At 46.9% G+C, this 15,882-nt stretch overlaps 1 protein-coding gene and 1 pseudogene across 1 annotated transcript; one reads left to right on the top strand and one right to left on the bottom strand.

The window, feature by feature from the left end:
- Positions 1 to 4,019: 4,019 nt before the first annotated feature.
- Positions 4,020 to 6,680, top strand: LOC109736735 (uncharacterized; annotated as a pseudogene).
- A 6,174-nt stretch (positions 6,681 to 12,854) lies between these two features.
- LOC109768748 (heat shock cognate 70 kDa protein) lies at positions 12,855 to 15,334 on the bottom strand. Its single transcript, XM_020327483.4, has 2 exons — positions 14,982 to 15,334; positions 12,855 to 14,849 (listed from the first exon to the last, which is right to left on the bottom strand). The coding sequence occupies exons 1-2, from the start codon at positions 15,205 to 15,207 to the stop codon at positions 13,102 to 13,104; spliced, it is 1,974 nt and encodes a 657-aa protein (XP_020183072.1). The 5' UTR covers positions 15,208 to 15,334; the 3' UTR covers positions 12,855 to 13,101.
- Between the last annotated feature and the right edge of the window lie 548 nt (positions 15,335 to 15,882).

The following is a 15,882-nucleotide window of genomic DNA, read 5'->3' as shown; positions in this document are numbered from 1 at the left end:
GATTGCAGGGTTGTTTGAGAGAGACCATCTTCATCCTACGCCTCCTACGGATTGATAAACCTTAGGTCATCCACTTGAGGGAAATTTTCTACAGTCCTACAAAACTCTGCGCTTGGAGGCCCAACAGAGTCTACAATAAGTAAAGTTGTGTAGTAGACATCAATGCACGTTGATGACCCACAAGTATAGGGGATCAATCATAGTCCTTTAGACAAGTAAGAGTGTCGAACCTAACGAGGAGCAGAAGGAAATGAGAAGCGGTTTTCACCAAGGTATTTTTTTCAAGTATTAAAGGTAACAGTGATAGATAGTTTTGTAGCAAGATAATTCATAACAAGTGACAAGTAGAAGTAGTAACAAAGGTGCAGCAAGGTAGCCCAATCCTTTTTATAGCAAAGGACAGGCAGAAACGTTCTTTTATAGTAAGCAAAGCGTTCTCGAGGACACATGGGAATTTCATCTAGTCACTTTCATCATGTTTATTTGATTCACGTTCGCTACTTTGATAATTTGGTATGTGGGTGGACCGGTGCTTGGGTGCTGTTCTTAATTGAATAAGCCTCCCACTTATGATTAACCCCTCTCGCAAGCATCCACAACTATGAAAGAAGAATTAAGATAAATCTAATCATAGCATGAAACATATGGATCCGAATCAGCCCCTTATGGAATAGCGCATAAACTAGGGTTTAAGCTTCTGTCACTCTAGCAACCCATCATCTAATTACTACTCCATAATGCATTCCTTTAGGCCCAAGTATGGTGAAATGTCATGTAGTCGACGTTCACATGAAACCACTAAAGAAAGCAACAACATACATATCATCAAAATATCACATGAATACCAAATTCACATGATTACTTATAACAAGACTTCTCCCATGTCCTCAAGAACAAAAGTAACTAATCACAAATCATATCCATGTTCAAGATCAGAGGGGTATTGATTATCATTAAGGATCTGAACATGTAATCTTCCACCAAATATACCAACTAGCATCAACTACAAGATGTAATCAACACTACTAGCAACCCACAAGTACCAACCTAAGGTTTTGAGACAAAGATTGAATACAAGGTATGAGCTAGGGTTTGACACGAGATGGTGCTAGTGAACATGTTGATGAAGATTTGTCCTCCCATGATGAGAGGATCATTGGTGATGTCGATGGCTTTGATTTCCCCCTCCCGGAGGGAAGTGTCCCCGGCGGAATCGCTCCGCCGGAGAGCAAAAGTGCTTCTACCCAGGTTCCACATCGAGACGGCGGTGCTTCATCCCAAAAGTTCTCTCTTTATTTTTTCTAGGTCAAAACTCTCCACATAGAAGAAGATGGGGGCCAGAGGCCAGCCAGTGGCCTGACAAGGCACTAGGGCGCGCCCCCTGGGCCCTGCTGCCTTGTGGGCAGCTGGTGGGTCCCCTCTGGTACTTCTTTGCTCTAGTACTTTTTATATATTCTATAAAAATTCTTCGTGAGATTTCATCTCATTTGGAGTTCTGCAGTATAGGTATCCCTGACGTAGCTTTTCCAGGTCCAGAATTCCAGCTGTTGGCAATCTCCTTCTTCATGTAAATCTTACAAATTAAGAGAGAAAAGGCATTAGAATTGAATCACAAAGTATTATAATGATAAAAAATGTTGTAAATATTAGTAGGAAAACATGATGCAAATGGACGTCTCACGCGTCTCAATCTCTCTGAAGCTTCCGTTGTTTCTTGTTGCCCAGAAAGTCGTGTTAAACTGACAACATATTTTGACCTCCGTAGATATTGATTTCTCGTGAAACCGAAAACAAGCAGAAAACATGATCTGACACTGGGCACTAAATTAATAGGTTAGTCCATAAAAATAATATAAGTTCCTATAAAAAGTATATAAAAATGATAATATAATAGCATGAAACAATAAAAATTATAGATACGTTTGAGACGTATCAGTCCCACATCTCTTCGCCGAAATCCTTGACCTCCTCAGTGTCGCTGACCTCCTCCTCCAGGACGACATGGAGAGTCGACGTTGGCCACAACATGGGGCATCGACGGGTTTGTGAAGTTTGCCGGTCGCTCCAAGGCTGGGCTAGGAATCATGCCTTGGAGGATGAGCTTGCCGCGCGAATCGGTAATGAGTTCTAGATTGCTGAACTGGACAATCTGGCTTGGTGCATAGGTCTCGACAAGCCCAATACGGCCCGCTGAGTCGGTAGCGAAAGAACTCGAGTCGAACATGGAGATCTGACCCATCATTATGGCATCGGCGTCAACAAAAGATGCTGTCAGATCTCTGGGTTCACCTAGTACAACCCTTAACTCGCGCGCCACTATCGGATTATTTTCCGACAGATCCCTCTATAGTGTATCTGACTAGGCGAGTAGATCCGATGGAAATAGAGGCAGAGTTTTACCTAGGTCCAGGCCCTCGTGGAAGAGGTAATACCCTACTCCTTCTTTGTTGCTCTTGTTTGTATAGAGGTTACAAGTATCGAGGTATTGAGCAATAGCTCTAGGATTCTTTTTCTATTTGACTATCTGTGACCTCGACTTATATGGGTACCGAGGTCTATGGCTACATGTTTAAGTTGGTTGGGGGAGTCCTCCTTGACGTTGGTAATCTCGTCGTATGCTCCAAGTTTTTTGGGTCCACCTTGTTGTAGGGCCATGGGCCGGGCTAATCAGCCCATGGCGTAACCCATCTGGGGGGGGGCTACTCAGGCCGACTTTCGATCAGGTGAGGCACCCCTGGAACGTAACACCGTCAATCTCCATCGGCATCATGGCATGGCCCCATCACTAGTGCATCGTGGGTTTGCATGACAGCGTCCTGCCCCGAGTGGAATCAATAGGAGGCCCACCTACGACGAAACATGGACAATATTGTAGCTATATAATAGAAATGCCCATACAAAGCGGGCACCTGCTCCACACCTTATATATAGCGCTTATTAACAAGGAAAACGTTATCTCGTGAAAGTTTCTTGGGAGCGTTTTCCCAGCGAACGCCCCGGACTTGCCATGGCAACTTCAGTAAATGTGCCATGATAGAAGACAAAAGTTGCCATGTAGTGCAAACAAAATAGTGGAAAAATTGCCACGTCATGTAAAGAAATTGCCATATGTTGGATCGTGATTCAATGGCTTTTGGCGGTGTTCCCTGGGAACCCTAAATTTCTTAGGTTCGCTCGGCGTTGGGGTCCATTAATAATGACATATGTGGCAAACCAAGAACATTTCTTCCCTTAAGCGTAAGCCTAAAACTGAAGATTGTGAGGCGTTTCCACTACATAATAAGAAACTAGAATTAGATCTTGGAAATGATCGACTCCAATAGATGCTCATCATAAGCTTTTTTTCCTCCTATTCCATTCTTTTTCAAAATCGATTTCGAAAAAGAGCTACTAATCATCTACGATCTTTCTTAAAAAAAGATAGGACTGTACGGCAGTTCTCCTTAGTAGATTCGCAGAACAGAAGCTTAATTAAGAAAAAAAAAGAATGCCTTTTTTGTTATATAGTACTTATTAATAGTGACACATGTAGCAAACTATCAAGGAGAAAGATTGTGCCTCAAAAGGGCCGTTATTCTAGTCGAACTACTTATGCACGTTCACAACTCGAAAACTATGAGGTGTGTCCGGAATAAAATCCATTTAAACAATATATTTTCCAATCAGCTGAAAGTAATTAAATGCTGATAACTCAAGTTTGTTACATATTTCAAATTTCATAAAAAATGCGAGCAGTGGGAAATAAAAAAGTCAGACACTTTCTTCATGGAATTGCAAACAATGAATTTCCCCACACAAAAAAAGTTGTACAAAGCACGGTAGTGCCATTTTCAAAACAGCAATATTTTTGCAACCCAAAAGAATCCAAACTCGACTAGAGAGGAGGGCAGAGGAGAGGAGAGCCCGTCGATCCCGTTCACCCTCCTCTGGCTGGCGTTCCCGATCCAAGGCGAGCCAATCCTTCCCGCCCAGGCAGCCGTCACCGTCAAGTAACGGCCCCCCACCCTCCCCCTCGTCCCGGCTCCTTCTGGGGGAGGCCGCCTCCGCCCCCCGCCCCGGCTCCTTCTGCGCCCACCGGCGCCTTTAACTCCCCCCCTCCTCCGTTACCGTCCCCCCCCTTCCCACCTCCCCCACCCGCTGCTCATCAACATTCAACAGGAATTCGATTTGATTTCGACTGATTGATTGGTTGCAACTCTGCTCTGCTGCGAGAGAGGCCTCCGCTACGTTCTTGCCGGGGTTGTTCTTCTTCGATTTTTAGGGTTGCGGAGCCCTTGGATTTCGCGTAGGTACGTGGCTTTCCTCGGGCCGGATCTCGAATTCGTGGGGTTTCTCGTTAGATTTGGGCTTCGAATGCGGGATTGATTGATGTGATTTTTCCCCGTGTGATTTGATTTGCAGGGAAGCCTCCTCCCGGCCGTGTGATGGACGCGAGGGAGATGTGAAGCCTGGCTGTTAACTGATGCTCGTGGAGAGATTCGGAGGAGAGGAGCGCGCGGTGAGGAGGCGGTGGAGGCGGAAGCGCCGGAGAGTTGGGCACCAGCGCAGCCACGGACGACGCGCAGCCGCCGGGGGACGAGGCCTGGAACAGGGCTGCTCCGCCCCTCACGGCCGCCGCCGCCGCCGCCTCCATGGGGGAGTCGCTGCTCACCGCGCTCTCCATGGACACCGCCACGGCCCACCACCCGCACCAGGGCCCCTCCACCTTCCTCTCCATGGACACTGCCTCCCACGACGAGTTCGACCTCTTCCTCCCGCCGCCAGGCCCCTTCCAGCGCTGCCTCCATGCCGCCGCAGCCGCCCCCCCTGACATCAACCTCCCCCTCGCCGCTGACCCGTCGCCTCCCCCTCCGGCCATGCAGACCACCAACCTCCATGAATCCAACGTCGACATGCTGGATGTTGGCCTCGGCTGCCCGCAGCTCTATGACTCGGACTCGCCTGCTGCTGCCGCCGTGACCTCGGCCCCGGTGTCCACCACAACAACTGTCCATGTGTCTCACACCAAGAGCTCCGGTTCCAGCGCCGCGCGCAAGTGCGTGAAGCGGAATGATAGCATCTGGGGTGCATGGTTCTTCTTCACCCACTACTTCAAGCCGGTCATGTCGGCTGATAAGGGCGGCAAGACGAAGGCACCCACTGCTGCTGGGAATGGTAATAGTGCCACTCTGGATGCTTTCCTGGTGCAGCATGACATGGAGAACATGTACATGTGGGTGTTTAAGGACCGGCCGGAGAATGCCCTGGGGAAGATGCAGCTGAGGAGCTTCATGAACGGTCACTCGCGCCTTGGGGAGCCACAGTTTCCTTTCAGCGCAGACAAAGGGTTTGTGCGCTCACACCGGATGCAGCGTAAGCACTACCGGGGGTTGTCAAACCCGCAGTGCCTTCATGGGATTGAGATCGTGCGGGCACCAAACTTAGTGGGTGTTCCTGAGGCTGATATGAAGAGGTGGTTCGAGCTCACTGGGAGAGATGCCAATTTCTTGGTTCCCACTGAGGCGGATGATTTTGAATCATGGAGGAATCTGCCGACCACGGAATTTGAGCTCGAGAGGCCTGCAACTGCTGCTCCAGCAAAGAGCACCTCACATGGCCATCACAAGAAGGTGCTGAATGGTTCTGGCCTTAACCTGTCAACACATGCATCAAAGCATGGTTCTGGGGATGGTATGGACATCTCAGGCGTGTGCCACAAACGTAGGAAGGATTCCTCCCCCTCTGCCATGGAAGAGGATTGCAGCAATTCAAATTCAGACAAGGTTCAGGACATGGATGTGAGCCACACTTTTGAGCCATCATGGACGAATGACTTCACTGGTGTGATGCGTCATGCTTCTGGGCCAGTAACTGCCGCAAAAACAATATATGAAGATAGCAAGGGCTACTTGATCATCATTAGCCTGCCATTTGCTGATATACAGAAGGTGAAGGTTACCTGGAAGAACACTCTTACGAATGGTGTCGTTAAGATATCATGCACTAGTGTCGGACGGATGCCATTCTTGAAGCGACATGACCGGACCTTCAAGTTGACGGATCCTTCACCTGAGCATTGTCCACCAGGGGAGTTCATCCGGGAAGTTCCATTGCCTACCCGGATCCCAGAAGATGCTACTCTGGAAGCATACTGTGATGAATCAGGAACAGGCCTAGAGATTATTGTCCCTAAACACCGTGCTGGACCTGAAGAACATGAAGTCCGTGTGTCCCTGAGGCCTCCCTCATCATGGTGCCAATGAAAACATGTTGAAGGTGTGTGATAGATGTTCATGTAGTAGTTAGAGTGTCTATTATTGTCAGCTGCTCTTGACTGATCCTTTGCTGTCTTGTCTGCTAACCCTCTAGTATGCGGGGAGACAAGGTGTGGATGTTACCATACAACAAATGCAGCTCAGTTTTGCTAATTGTGACGGAGCAGTCCTAGTCGATTGAAGCATTCTGGTAGTTGGAAGTTGGCAGCTGTGGAAATTTAGGGGCATGCTACAGGCCACAAGGAACATAGCGCCCTATGTTTTGGTATCGTTGCTGGGGAGTACCTTGTGTATTATCTTTTGATTTGTGGAATTTTTGTTTGTATTAAAAGGTTTGTCGCCTGCTCAATGTGCTTCCATCTGTGCATTACTCTGGTGAGCAGTCTGTTTAGGCATTTATAGTCAGTTTTCATAGGTTGGTGAGAAGTCTGCTTTGTGGTCATTCTTGGAAATTTCATCCAAGAAAGGAGCTCATGCAAGTGTTTGTAGGATTTGTCCATGTTTTGTCGGTACTATTGTTTTTATCAGCATTCGAACGCTTTCCAGGAAATTGCTGGAAGGCGAGTGCAATTGTTGGAAGGTACCAATGTAAACAATCTGTCATCAATATAGATTTTAGTCTTTATCAGTTATGTGCACTGCTGTAGTAATTTGAATTCACTTTCATATGCTTTGGTATTATGTTCAGTTCAACTTCAACCCCGCTGAAGTGATTGCAGTGTTCGCAACGCTGAGTTGTATCTGCATTTTTCTTTTGCTGAAGTGAAGTATCTGCAAGGATAGGATTAGCCCCATTTGGAGGTATTTACCTATTCTGGTGTCCTACGTCTCACGCAACACCTTGTTAGCAACCAGAGAATTTTTCTCATAACAAAGTGGCAACTGTTTTGATATTAAGTTTTTGCCCTGGGACTGCCAGCTGCTGCTCACCCTGCATCATCTTTTGAGAACCTTTTTTTTTTCCGAACCACTCACGATGTGGGTGAGTAAATGAGGTAAAAGATGCAGGGCGAGCAGCATCGTTGTCATCTTATCTTGCAAGTTGGGTTATAGTTGGTGTGTTCTATGATTCTTCCTTTGGAGGCGACTCGGTTCCACGACCGATTGGTCTTAAATGACATAGACAGCCGGCGCGGCGTCATTTCTGGCCAGGTTGCATTATAATTCCTGGACGCATGGATAGGACTGTCGAAAGGCGATGTTTGTTCCTGTGCTGAGGCCTGAGGATCTCGCGCATATCCACTTGCGATTAGCGTTATCGATAATAATCATTTGTTAATCCGATCCTGTTGACCTACGAAGGATGGCGTTGCGATGTGGCAACTTGACACCGTCGTTTTGTTTGTTTTGTTTACCTTTTGTGTTGCTGTTGCTGGGCGTGCGTATGGTTTATATGCGCGCCCCCTCTTATCTGCACGTTTCGATAAGCCGGCCTTTCCTCCTCTCAAGGGCCGCTTTATAAGGTGCGCCTCTTCTGTGGCTGCTCCACCCACAGAAGAGCTTTGCCATGGCTCCGGGGCCGCGAGTAGGAGGAGGAGCTTTTGATAAGCTCTCGAATTGTTGAGTGCTTATTATTTGGCACACTCGGCACCCCTGTAGTAAATAATAATCCAGTAAATAGTGCTGCTTTTTCCTGGTTCCTGTCTCAACTGGATAAGCTCCTCCTCTTGTTTGTGGAACGATTCGACCTATGACTAAAGAAAAGGTGCCCTTGCATTCATTAAGGACCGATAAATAGAGGGAGCCGAGGGTCAAATTTTGCAGAACTATGCTATGCATACATATGGTGGCAGTACTATGAATCCGTACAGTGTTAGACTGTTTCCTGGCCTTGTAAGTTGTAACCAAATTTTATCCGTAGGGATAAATTGGGCTTCTGTCACTTTCTCGTACGGCCTGTCAGCGCATGGTATGTTTCCTCGATGATGTACTATCCCCCAGGTTCTTATTATACTCCAGACCGCTGGTGCATTATGTCGTCGCAGGAGCATGCACCGAGTGCTTATCCGTAATGGTATCCCTATCGAATATACTCCCCACCTTATTGCTCGCCCGGCCTAGGAATCAGTCTTTACCTGAAATCTTTCTGAATCTGAACATGCTTTTTTCTTCTAATAATGGTTTACACGTCAAATGCTCCACCTGTCCGACAACCCGCAAGTGCGCCGGCTTCTGGGGATCTTTTCACGACACGTCGTCATGTTGGCTTAGAAACGATAGAGCTGGTCAAGTTCTGTAGCGTGGTCTGCGTGTGGGTGGATGGATGGATACGTCGTGGGGTAGCCGGATCGGGACGCCTCTCTCCAGCAACATGCCAATAGATTCTTCTTTGTGCGTCAGGACGTAGAGCGTTAGGGGCATACCAGATATTCAAAGGTCCAGACAGTGAGAAGATTGCGGAAGCAAAACTGGTAGAGCGTTCAGATGATGGCCGAGTCCAGATTCGTTCAGAAGCTAGGACGGTGACTGCAGATATCTTAGACAGAAAAGATCGCTTATGTTGAGTTTCTGTTTAAAGATTGTGAGTTCCCTGAATCTGGAAGAATTCCAGTCATCTCTTTTAAGACTTCGGGCCTCCATCTGAGGGAGCTACTTAGTTGTTTGGTTCAATTTTTTGGGAGCTCCTATTTGCCGCTCACTGTGGCAAATAGTCAAGCTTTCCGCACAGGGGGTCGCTAACTGGGCCGGCCCATCAACAATTTACTCTCGCGAACCAACCTCTGGTTGGATGCTTAGAAAGACAGTGGTATCCACGGCCCAGCAGGGTTCAATTTCTGGTGCTTGCATTTATCCTGGATTTATTTCAGAATTTCTGGCGATGCACGTTCAGCAGGAGGAGAGGTTCCCGTCAACTACGAGGTGCCTACGGTGACTTCGTAAAATCTCAAAATGATATGCTGCCTCAGTCTCTCGGAGGTGCTCATAGGGATAGGATGTGCACGTGTGCCGGTGTGCGTTCATAGGGATGAGTGTACGCGCGTCTTATGAGCGCTTTCGTAAGTACCGTGTTCAAAAAAAGCACATCTACGTTCATTAGGATGACCCGGTCGATCGCTAGGGCTGCAGCAGAGTTTTTGGTCCCCTCACCTTCGGTTATCATCTTGACGTTGAGTGATGGGGGGACCTCGCATCTTCAAGAATCCTATGTTCTTCGTCATCATCTACTGATTATCATATTTTATGAGAATAAATTTACTCTCGTTCTTCTGACGGTGCCGTGAGGTTAGACAGTTTTCTTCCTCGCAAATTTGATTACTCGGATCTCCTGAGTTTATATTGGTGTGTCAAACTTTTTTGTTGGTTTGATTCTTTGTGAAGTTAAAATCTTTCATCGACACATTGGTGAAGATATTGTGATCTGACGGCCTGCACTTTTAGGGGAGCATCCCCGGCCCAAGTACGTTTAACGATCAAGGCTTTCCATTTTTTTTGGATGGGCGATTCAAGGTGATTTCAAAAACCATTATTGGTAATGTTCGTGATGGTAAAAGAGTGGCAATATTGTTGCTCCAGTCTAATTGCAGCCTCTTTACTAAAGTTTTTGGAGTATTTCTTCTAGCAGAGATTGATACAATGAAGAAGGTGTTTCCAAGAAATTTCATTGTAATTCTTAGTCATAGGAGTTATTTTGTATTTTCTTGGATCTTATAACCAAATCAGTGTACCTGTAATTGTTATGAGTATGAATAAAATTACAGGTGTCACTGAAAAAAGGCATTCCTTTTTCACTAGTTTATTTAGTCTGTTTTTATATTCAAACACAAACTATTTTTGAAATTTGTAAAAATGTTTTTGAAATTTTAAATATTTTCTTTTAAATCTGCACAGATTTTCAAAACCTGTTTTTTAAAATAATTTTCGAAAAATCTAATATTTTAAAATTTGGCCACATTTTTATAAATTCTAAATATTTTATTAAAAACATGACTTTTTTTCAAATGTGAAATTTTTTCTCAAGTTTTTGAAAATGAAACATTTTTCGAAATTCTGAAATTTTTTAAAACACAATAATTTTTTGAAATTTTTAAACAAATTTTGGAAACTTGAACTTTTGAAATTCGGGATAAGTTTTCAAAAAAAAAAACTGGAAAAGAACAAGAAAACAATTATAAAAACTATAGCTTGAACGCTCCCAAAACCGTAAACGAGTATTAGCTAATTGGGCTGACCCATCTCCTACTCGGTCGCTCCCTTTTCTGTGTTATTGGTGGACAATTCGCCGCAACACGCGGCAACTAGGAAATCCCCAATTTTAGTTTCAATAGACCGATACTGAAAAGTCATGTATAACTATTGGGCCAAATGTAGCCCATGTTGAACTTTCTCCATTTGATTAAAGATGGATCGGGTTCCACTATTAAAGATAACATAATATAAATAAAAGAGAAACAACATCCTAGTGCAAATCAAAAACTAAAACAGGCTCAAGAACTAAAGAACGTAGGAAAACCTAGAGGAACACACAAAAAACCTAGCAGTATATATATTACCCAAGAGTGTATCTCCACCATCATTCCAACATTTCACAATCATCCTTATGAACGGCTCACAGTTATCGCCATCCATTGCTTCAGCATCATCATCTTCTCTATCTTCATCTTTATCCTCTTTGGGTCTCCTCGCCTCTGGCATGAGTGTGCCTTTCCCCGATCTAGCCTCACTGCTATCATGCATTCCCATTACCTCGTCCTTCAAAGTTTCAGCCCCTTTCTCCGGCGCTAGTCGATGTCCTTCATTTTTTAATCCTGCCCAATAACGCATAAATGAGCGATCATAGCAAATAAATTCAGTCATGAAGCGAACCAATTTCCTCAAAGTAGGCTCCGTTACTTAGTTTCTAGATAACTCAGCACAGCGCAACAATTCCTACAATGTGTAGGTTCCTGCTTTGTGAAATAAAGTTGGGGATCCACCAAAAATATTGTGTAAAATATGCAAGACATCTAAAGAAGAGGTGGTTAATATTCTCAACTTCAGGACAAAAACGACAGAGAGGGTCGTCAGTCCGCTTTCTTTTCAGAATTATCTATTGTGGCGACTGCATTATGCCATACTGTATTAGCCAGAACCAAATGTTGATTTTTAGAGAAAATTTAGCTTTTCACGGATGTTTAAATGATCTACCAGGACCACTTAATTGATTTAACTGTGAATTTTCCTTTCCTATTCCAAATCCATCTTGGTATATCTTCCTTCCTAGGCACTAGACTAATAGATTGCATCATAATTCTAAATCAACCGGATCATACGGTTAGAGTTGAGCCATCTTCTAATAAATATAAGATCCTAGATGTTCTTAGCCATTTGTTTCACATATTTAGTTTGTTCAATACAAATCCCAAAGAGATTGAGAAACTGATCTTTTAATGAGCCATTACCAATCTAATTATCTATTAAAAAATCAGTCTGCTTACCATCCTTCCCTATCATGATCATGCCCCCGACATAAATTTGCTAGTTCTTAATAGATCAAACCAGCAAGGGAGTCTCAATAAATTTAGCCGACGTTGCCATTGCAAAAACCCTTGCCGAGGAGATGGTGTGGAGCCGCCAACAGCACCACAAAGTCTCCCAAGGCTGGGTAGCAGAACTCGTCTTCCCTCAGCCTGAACGGAACTAGGGCGCGGGGGAGGGGGGAGGGTGGATGGCACAGACGATAAGTCCGCGAGAGGAGCCAAACCATAACGCAAGGGAATATTTTAGCTGAGCAATAGCCAATACGGTCAATTAATGTCAACCAATAGTATTGCACCTTTTACTAGCTTGTGTGCTTCAAGATTCAGCTCCCGCTTCTCATGGATCACATTGACCATTTCAAGACTTCCCATCTTTAGTTTTCTCTCCTGGATAATCATTCGATAATACGTTGGTTTGCTACCACTATTTGGCATTGCTAATATTTTGCAAAATCAAAAGTAGCAAGCATTGATAATATTTTGTAAGATTTTTTGTAAGATTGGCAACGAAAATGGATATGCAACCAATCTTTAGCCAACATTTGGCAGTTGTCAAATTTTAGAATGTTAACTTTTAGCATCAAACCAATTAGCCTTTACATATATGTCAGTTCCTATTTGACACTCAAGGCGCGAGTTAAAGAGTTAAAAGGCTATTTGGTAGTTGGCGCACACCTGTTCATTTTAACGGAAGCATTTCCTCCACGGTTTTGTGGAACTTCTGCCTTTTTTTTCTTTTCCTATTCTTTTTCGGTTTACTCGCTGGCTGTTTTCTTTCTCTAGTTTATGTTTCACCGGTTTTTGTTTGTTTGGTTTGTTTTTCATTTTTCCCTTTTCTAGTTTCTGTTTTGTTTTTCATTTTTATTTCAATCTTCTTTATTTTGTGAACATTTTTTGCAAATTTATGATTTTTTTCAAATTCACAAACTTTTTCAAATCTTTGAACTTTTTCCAAATTAATGAACTTTATTAAAAATCGTGATTTTTTTTTCAAACTCACTCACTTTTTAAAATTAGTGAACTTCTTTAGATTCACGAACTTTCTTCAACTAGTTTTTTTTAAAAAAAATTGGTGAACATTTTTCGAACTCACACATTTTAAAAATTTGTGAACTGTTTGTGGTAATATAAAGCGGGCAAACCCTTTTTCGGTAATCAAGGACAACGAACATATTTTTCATCTCCTGAACTCAGGCAAAAACAACATAGTAGTACAAGAACCACATGTGTATGTCGTTCTTGCGTTTACACATTATTTATCATTTCCTCTACTAACCTAGTACTACATCATTAATAACTACACTCATACAAGCGTCCTCGTTATTCGACAGAACCACACACGACCACAGGCAACAGAACACACTACCACTCCAGGACCTGTCACGACTCACTCAGTCCACTTCTTCGATCTTGGGCCCGGCACCGCTCCCACCGCCGGTGCCCGCGCCGCCGCCGGGCATGTCCTCGTCCATGCCGGCCGCGCCGCCCGGGCCAGCACCCTGGTACATCTTGGAGATGATGGGGTTGCAGATGCTCTCCAGCTCCTTCATCTTGTCCTCGAACTCGTCGGCCTCGGCGAGCTGGTTGCCGTCGAGCCACTTGATGGCGTCCTCGATGGAGTCCTCGATCTTCTTCTTGTCGTCGGCGGGGAGCTTGGACGCGATCTTCTCGTCCCGCACCGTGTTGCGCATGTTGTACGCGTAGTTCTCCAGCGCGTTGCGGGCCTCCACCTTGTGCCGCACCTGCTCGTCCTCCGACTTGTACTTCTCCGCCTCCTGCACCATGCGCTCGATCTCCTCCTTGCTCAGCCGCCCCTTGTCGTTGGTGATGGTGATCTTGTTCTTCTGCCCGGTCGTCTTGTCCTCCGCCGACACGTTCAGGATGCCGTTCGCGTCGATGTCGAAGGTCACCGTGATCTGGGGTACGCCCCTGGGCGCCGACGGGATGCCGGACAGCTCGAACTTGCCCAGCAGGTTGTTGTCCTTGGTCCTCGTCCTCTCGCCCTCGTACACCTGGATCAGCACGCCGGGCTGGTTGTCCGAGTAGGTTGAGAAGACCTGCTCCTTCTTGGTGGGGATGGTGGTGTTCCTCGGGATCAGGGTCGTCATCACGCCTCCGGCCGTCTCCAACCCGAGCGAGAGCGGCGTCACGTCGAGCAGGAGCAGGTCCTGCACCTTCTGGTTGCCCTCGCCGCTGAGGATGGCGGCCTGGACGGCGGCGCCGTACGCGACGGCCTCGTCGGGGTTGATGCTCTTGCAGAGCTCCTTCCCGTTGAAGAAGTCCTGGAGGAGCTGCTGCACCTTGGGGATCCGGGTGGAGCCTCCGACGAGCACGATGTCGTGGATTTGGGTCTTGTCCATCTTGGCGTCCCGGAGGCACTTCTCGACGGGCTCCATGCACTTGCGGAAGAGGTCCATGTTGAGCTCCTCGAACCTGGCACGGGTGATGGTCGCGTAGAAGTCGATCCCCTCGTAGAGCGAGTCGATCTCAATGGTGGTCTGGGCGGTGGAAGAGAGGGTCCTCTTCGCCCTCTCGCACGCCGTCCTCAGCCGCCGGAGCGCCCTCGGGTTGCCGCTGATGTCCTTCTTGTTCTTCCTCTTGAACTCTTGCACGAAGTGGTTCACCATCCGGTTGTCGAAGTCCTCGCCTCCCAGGTGGGTGTCGCCGGCGGTGGACTTGACCTCGAATATGCCTTCCTCGATGGTGAGGATGGACACATCGAAGGTGCCGCCGCCGAGGTCGAAGATGAGCACGTTCTTCTCCCCGGTGCTGGTGGCCTTCTTGTCGAGGCCGTAAGCGATGGCCGCCGCGGTGGGCTCGTTGATTATGCGCATGACGTTGAGACCCGCGATCACGCCGGCGTCCTTGGTGGCCTGGCGCTGGGAGTCGTTGAAGTACGCCGGGACGGTGACGACGGCGTTGTTGATGGTCGTGCTGAGGAAGGCCTCGGCGATCTCCCTCATCTTGGTGAGCACCATGGAGGATATCTCCTCGGCGGAGAAGGTCTTCTCCTCCCCCTTGTAGCTGACCACGATCATCGGTTTGTCGCCGGCGCCGGGGACCACCTTGAACGGCCACATCTTCATGTCCGACTGCACGGATGCGTCCGAGAAGCGCCGCCCGATGAGCCGCTTGGCATCTGCATGGCAGAGCAGAGTGGTAAGTGACTGCTCATTAGCGTAAAACAGAGCAAAAGGCAGAGCACGTACTCTCACTACACGAGCATGGATTCTACTGTATAAGATAAGAGACCGGGGCAGGCGGGGCTTACCAAAAACGGTGTTGGTGGGGTTCATGGCGACCTGGTTCTTGGCGGCGTCGCCGATGAGCCGCTCGGTGTCGGTGAAGGCGACGTAGGACGGCGTGGTGCGGTTGCCTTGGTCGTTGGCGACGATCTCCACCCGGTCGTGCTGCCATACGCCGACGCAGGAGTAGGTGGTGCCGAGGTCGATGCCGATCGCAGGGCCCTCCCCCTTGTTGCCTCCCTTGCTCGCCATCTTCTCCGATCAAATCGAACGCAAGATTCGAGACTCTGTCTGTGACTGATCGAGTTGTTCTTTCTGTTCGCTCGGTGGATGTGGATATGCTCTGGTTTGCTCTCTGAGTTGAGTTGAATTGATGATGGAAGGGAACGAAGGGGGTGGGGTTCTTATATACCCGCTAGAGCGGTGGGAGTTCGGGAAGGTTCGCGCGGGAGATGAGGTGGGCGGTTCAGGCTCGGCGCCGGGTGGAGGGTTCGGGTGCAGGCGCGACACATCCAGAGCGGTGCCTGCTTCTCTCGATCGGTCCCAGGTTTCGTGCGCCGCTTTGGGTTGGGTTGGGTTGGTGAGTCCGCTCTGGTGGGTTCTGGCGCCAAGTGGAGATTACTAGAATTATGTAGTGATTACGGCTTGGACCCAAGTGGCGAGTTTAGGATGAGTCGTTTTGTTTAAGGCACGCACGTGCTCATGCACACGCCGCTGGTAGTGCCTACAGATTACAGGAGTATTTGTCGCAGTATGTGCAGAAAGTAATATTTTTTTTTGTTCTCGGAAAAAGCCAAAGATTTTTCAATAAAAAGCGTTTTTATTAACTTCAAATATAACATCAATTGGATACAAAGTAATGCGAAAATTCGCAAGGGCACGCACTTACAGGGCAAGCAGTTGCATCTGTTTGCACCGTGATTAGTG

The sequence above is a fragment of the Aegilops tauschii genome, chromosome 4, assembly GCF_002575655.3.
Source record: "Aegilops tauschii subsp. strangulata cultivar AL8/78 chromosome 4, Aet v6.0, whole genome shotgun sequence".
NCBI lineage: Eukaryota > Viridiplantae > Streptophyta > Magnoliopsida > Poales > Poaceae > Aegilops > Aegilops tauschii.
The sequence above is the reverse complement of the archived record's forward strand: the minus strand, read 5'-3'. Positions and strand labels throughout refer to the sequence as shown.

Excerpts from the sequence above, each read along its gene's own strand:
- LOC109768748 (XM_020327483.4), bottom strand. The coding sequence starts at position 15,207 with ATGGCGAGCAAGGGAGGCAACAAGGGGGAGGGCCCTGCGATCGGCATC. Across the intron at positions 14,850-14,981 it reads CCCCACCAACACCGTTTTTG|ATGCCAAGCGGCTCATCGGG; the intron begins GTAAGCCCCGCC and ends TCTGCCATGCAG.